At 32.4% G+C, this 5,937-nt stretch overlaps 1 protein-coding gene and 1 long non-coding RNA gene across 6 annotated transcripts in view; one reads left to right on the forward strand and one right to left on the reverse strand.

The window, feature by feature from the left end:
* Window positions 1-1,462, reverse strand: part of LOC111451403 — a 6,628-nt gene extending 5,166 nt beyond the window's left edge. For all 5 annotated transcript variants that reach the window (XR_002711978.1, XR_002711979.1, XR_002711975.1 and 2 more), the window contains exons 1-2: window positions 1,191-1,462; window positions 976-1,056 (exon numbers count right to left, since the gene is read on the reverse strand). This is a non-coding gene — a long non-coding RNA (uncharacterized LOC111451403). The remainder of the gene's footprint in view (window positions 1-975; window positions 1,057-1,190) is intronic.
* A 3,350-nt stretch (window positions 1,463-4,812) lies between these two features.
* On the forward strand, window positions 4,813-5,471 carry LOC111451402 (auxin-responsive protein SAUR24-like). Its single transcript, XM_023091811.1, has one exon. The coding sequence runs from the start codon at window positions 4,975-4,977 to the stop codon at window positions 5,260-5,262; it is 288 nt and encodes a 95-aa protein (XP_022947579.1). The 5' UTR covers window positions 4,813-4,974; the 3' UTR covers window positions 5,263-5,471.
* The last annotated feature ends 466 nt before the right edge of the window (window positions 5,472-5,937 follow it).

Consider the following 5,937-nt stretch of genomic DNA (forward strand, 5'->3'; position numbering starts at 1 on the left):
GGGGTGGAAATCCAGACAGAGATCTGCGGTTCCAGTTACTTACTAGAACCACCCTTCATTTATTAACTTACTACAAAGGTCTGAGGAAGAGTTTGGATTCTTCCATCCAACGGGTGGTCTGCCAATTCCCTACAGAGAAGATCCTTTTAATGATCTAACTTCTAGGTTGCATACATCGTGAGAGATGGAGAGAAAAGATCAACCTCTCACCACAGTTTTTCCAACTTTAGTTTTTCATTTCTAATTTCTAAAGCAAACATCTCTTTCAGATTGATCAATTTGAATCGAATTGTTTAAAAGCTTCATTATGGAGTTTTCTTTCAGAGCATTTTGATAGGTTCTCTTTACAGGATATATGTTTCAATTCAAATGTTTTTATTACTCCTAGTAACTTTTATCATTGTTTTATTGGTTTTATTGCTTTTTCTTTCACTCTCTTGTGGAGTTCAGCTTTAATCTCTTTCATTTCTTCAATGAAAAGTTTTGTCCCTAATTAGAAAAATTATAGAAATCAGAGTATAGGTTCCATCGTATTGAAAGTAAAATGTAAATGACTCTCTCTTTGTGTGCCTACATTCTATCTAATTCAACATAACCAACCAAGTTTTCTTTCTTTCTTTCCTTTTTACGCTACAAATCTGCAAGACCCCCACACAATTGTGTGGGGAAAATCAAATCGATCTGCATCAAATAAGGAGTTTGTCACTGTTGTGACAGACACAACTCTCTTCTCCTGCAAGAATTCCATCACTATCAAAGTGTTTATCCAACATATTCCCCTCACAAAAACACTCCAGATTCCAGCCATACCATCTGGTATGGTAGCTGCCCGAAATAGATTCAACTACATCCAATCAAGAAATCTTAACCTAGTTCTTTTCACCAAAAAAAAACATGCAATACAAATTCGCTATCAACCACATCCAATCAAGAAATCAATCATTTTACAATACCGATCAGCAAAGTAAAACTTACTCAATGTCCTTCATCGGAGCAACACATTTTTCCCCTCTTGCAAGAAGCAGATAATGATTCCCAACGTATCAGAACAGAAAACTGAGACGTAAATTGTAATTCAATATAGCGTTTGTGTATTCGGTATCCATCAAGTCTCAGACATTAATACATGGGAAAGTACGAATCGGTTCTCGATTTCAAAAATTACAATCGCTGTACAAACTTTTGTATACCTTTACTTCGGATAGATCGTTACAGTCTAGAAATGAGGCAGGAAGTTATGGATGATCAATGTCATGTCGCATCTGGGAGACAACGGCGACGCGGCGATGTTCGACGTACAAATTGATGATGAATTCGAACTGTGTAGATCATATTGTAGCATGTGAGCTTGTTTCTGCAGAGTACAGGTATCTTGAAATAATCAAATTTGAACGCATATGGTGTATGATTTTGCTACCTAGCTCGAGATTTAGCTGTTCGGCTTTGGATTATACGATAATTTGTATACCTAATAGATATTAGATAACACCATTTATTATTATGTTGTTTATGATTTTTTTGATATCAAAATTTATTAGATCAAGACGGGACGATTTATTTTTAAAATATCTAAATATGTGTTTTTAAAATATCTAGATATCTTTTATCTTTACTCGGTTTAAATTATTTTTAAAATATTTAAATTATTATTTTTTAAATATATAGATAATGAATTCATATAATTATTAGACCGGAGTAGTTAACGTTAGAGTAATTGAAATTATATTATTTCTAAAAAAAATTATTATTATTTTTGTTCTCTCGATAATATTTATTTTTAAAATATAATATGTTTATTAATTATTATGTAATGATTATTTACAATTAAAATTTATGTAGTTTTATTAAAAGTATTTATTTATGTTGATTATTAAATAACATTAAAAATCTAATGCATATTATTATACTTAAAAGATAAAATAAAATTTAATTAGTTAAAATTATTTTAATAATTTATCTTAATAAAACTTTAGCCAATAGTAATACAAAATTGTTAAACTAATAACTTAACAAAAATATAATTTATTTATACGAAACTTTAATAGATTTTTATATAACACAAAATACAGTTTTTGGTCGAATATTCTATTTTAATTATCTTATTTTCAAATATAAAAATGGAAAATAATGGGGAGACCACCATTGACGCGTTAAAATCCCATTTTGAAAAAAAAAAAAAACTAAATTGGTCAACCATAATTTTTTAAATTTAAAACAGAAAATAAAAAATAAAATAGTTTAATTATTTAATGTCTCATCCTCCACCGTCTTTTTAGAAATTAAAAATTACGAATAGAAAAGAAAAAAATAAATAAATTGAATATATATATATTTCTATAAAGTAAATAAAAAAAAATTAATGTTTGAATGTACTAAAATTAAAAAAAAAAAAAAACATAATGGCCTTGAATTTCCGGTCATATGAGATATATTGGTTAGAGACGGAAACAAAACATTTTTTATGTGAAAATCTCTCTCTAATAGATGCGTTTTAAAACTATGAGACTAACGACGATACGTAATAAGCCAAAACGGACAATATTTGCTAGCAGTGGGCTTGGGCTATTACAAATGGTATCAGAGCTAGACACGGGAGAGGTGAGGTGGTGTCATTGAGGATGTTGGGTCTTAAGGAATGGATTGTGAGATCCCATATCGATTGGAGAGAGGAATGAAGTATTCCTTACGTAGAAACCTCCCCCTAGTAGACGCATTTTAAAATCGTGAGGCTGATAGAACTATGTAACAGGTCAAAGCGGATAATATCTGCTAGTAGTGGATTTTGGCTGTTACAGTCATGATCGTGTCAAAATCACGAAGTTGCATGGTTTAAAAAGCACAACTGTAGCAATATAATGTCATATGCGTGACATTTAGACAAATGTATAATATTTAACGATTTGAACTATGTCTAAGTCAACAAAATTTTGAAAAAATTTAATATAAGATTTGACCATAGCTTAAAAAAAAAACTTATAAATGTTACATTATCTTGAAATTATATTATAGATTAAGTATTAAAGTTGAATAATCAAATTATATGTTTATTTAATAATGAAGGCATATGATTGGTTCACATTCATGATTCAATGCATATGGTTAACATTGCCATTAATACTGAAATAGTTTAAAAATATTCCCATTAACTAATAATTATTAGTATTAAAAATAATTATTTATTCATAGCTTAGCTAATGCATATATCATAGTTTTCTTCATCCTTCAAAGTTTGGATTTTTTTAAATAAAAAATATATATAATCATGCCATGTGCAATAATCTACCCTTGCAAAAAAAATTAAAAAATTAAAAAATTAAAAAATTTAAAATTTAAAATTTAAAAAAACATATTTTTCAATAATTATAAAAAAATAGTACATAAAAACAGTAACTTAATTATTTTTTTTAATATATATAAACACGGCCTTCACTTCCCTTCACTCCACCATTAGCAATATTGTCTTTCACTGCCCACTACTAGCTACTAACAGTACTAGTAGATATTGTTCTTCACTGTCCACTACTAACAGATATTGTCTGTTTTGACCTATCACATATCGTTGACTACTAGCAATACTAGCAGATATCGTCCCTCACTGCCCACTATTAGCAGATATTGTTCTTCACTGTCCACTACTAATAAATATTGTATGTTTTGGTCCGTCACGTATCATCGACTACTAGCAATACTAGCAGATATTGTCCTTCACTTCCCACTACTAGTAGCTATTGTCTGTTTTGGCCCGTCACGTATCGTCGACTACTAGCAATACTAACAGATATTGTCCTTCACTACCCACGACTAGTAGATATTGTCCTTCGTTGCCCACTATTAGCCGATATTGTCCTTCACTGCCCACTACTAATAGATATTATCCTTCGCTGCCCACTACTAGCAGATATTGTTCGCTTTGGCCCGTCACGTAGCGTCGTCAGCCAATTGTTAGAGAGTAGATATTGTCCTTCACTGCCCACTACTAGCAACTATTGTCCTTCACTGCCCACTGCTAGCAAATATTGTCCGTTTTGGCCCGTCACGTATCGTCGTTAGCCTCTTGTTAGAGAGAGGTCTCCTTAAACGGAAAGCTTTATTCTTCTCTCCAATCGGCGTGGGATCTCACAATCTACCCGCTGACATACACTATTTGTAACAGCCCAAGCCAATGCTAGCAGATATTATCTAGCCTCGCAGTTTTAAAATAGAAGTTTCTCCACACTCTTATAAAGAATGTTTCGTTCTCCTCTTCAACCGAGGTGGGATCTCACCATCCGATACATTTGATTCGAAAAATTATTTAAATCGAGTTGACAGCCTATCCCAAGTCCTAACACAATATATTAATAACAATAATTTCTAACTAATTTTAATTATAAAATTCATTGTACTTCCCCATAACAACACACGCCACACCTTCCAACCTAACCTAAACTTTGAATTAAACTCGAGTCCGAGACATATTCAAGAGCGATTTCGAAAGGATTAAAATCATTCATGTCACGATCAAAATCGATTATAAAATCAAACATTAAATGATTTCCGAGTGATATAAAACATAATTTACAGTAATTTTGACCGTGACAAAAGTAAGTTTGATAATTTCTTCACGAACAATATCTTTTATTTAAAAAATTATTTCGATCGAGTTGACAGCCTATCCTAAGTCCCAACACGGTGTGTCGTATCAAATATTAAATCAATTAATAATAAAATAATGGGACGTACATTCAATTAATAATATATTAGCTACATACCAATCCCTTTCATTAATTTCTTCATTTGGTGGGCCCTTCAATGGCCAACTACCGGTCCGCAACTCGTCTTCTTTCCCTCCAGAAATCCCTATAAATTCAAACCCTAACTCCATCGAAGTCCAAATCAAGCTCTCATCTCACGTTCATTCTTCCATTTTCGATTTTTTCTTCGATCAATCGAAGCCACACTCCATTTTTTTTTTTCTCCTTAATCCGCTCAGGTATGGGGTTTCGTCTTCCATCGTCTTTGATCCCTCAGGCCAAGCAATTGCTAAGGAGGAGCTCGGGAAATCCGTCGGCTGTTCCGAAAGGTCACGTTGCCGTTTACGTTGGAGAGTTCGAGAGGAAGCGATTTGTGATTCCGATTTCGTATTTGAATCATTTTTCGTTTCAACAGCTTCTCAGTCGAGCAGAGGAAGAGTTTGGATTTGATCATCCAGAAGGTGGTTTGACGATTCCTTGCGGAGAAGATGCGTTTGTCGATCTCACTTCTAGATTGCAATCCTCTTAAGTTCATGAAGAACTAGGTTGATTCTCGATTTTTTTCCATTGGCTTTTTTTTTTGGAGATCCGTCGTTGTTGCTTTTTTTGCATTCTGATTGATGTTAGAATGTTGATGGAATCCAATCACATTGCCTTTGGTTGTGTAATGAGTGGTGTTGGAATGGTGATCTTTTCACCAGAAGTTTATGTAATACAAATTGAACTGTTCTATCACCATTTTCTTGTTTATGTTATGATGAATTCGCACTATATTTTGAACGAAGACCATCAAATTCATAATATATCCGTCTAATACTTCTAAAATTGATTGTTAGATCCAAAAGAAGTTATGAAAAAGTTATATGATTATTATCTATATCAAAAAAAAGATTTACTAAAATTCTAAGAACTCTAAAATTAAGCATACTAAAGTATGCTTGTGTCTTCACTTTTGCAATGGTGCCAACGAGTATCACTTTTGTGAAATTATTTGTGATCACGTCATAAGAGATGCACGAGAAATGATTTTGGCACTCAAAAGCGTGGTTGTAATGGTGCAATCTATTGAATCCGGTACCAACAAGTATCATCCCTCTTGGAACAACGTTATCTCGTGAAATGATTCGTGATCATGTCATAAGAGATGCATGAGAAATGGTTTTGGCACTCAAAAGCTTGGTTTCTATGGTGCAATCTATTGAAT

This window comes from Cucurbita moschata, unplaced genomic scaffold (genome assembly GCF_002738365.1).
Source record: "Cucurbita moschata cultivar Rifu unplaced genomic scaffold, Cmos_1.0 Cmo_Scf00013, whole genome shotgun sequence".
NCBI lineage: Eukaryota > Viridiplantae > Streptophyta > Magnoliopsida > Cucurbitales > Cucurbitaceae > Cucurbita > Cucurbita moschata.

Bases quoted from the DNA above. Each gene is read 5' to 3' on its own strand.
- LOC111451402 (XM_023091811.1), top strand. From the start codon at position 4,975: ATGGGGTTTCGTCTTCCATCGTCTTTGATCCCTCAGGCCAAGCAATTG.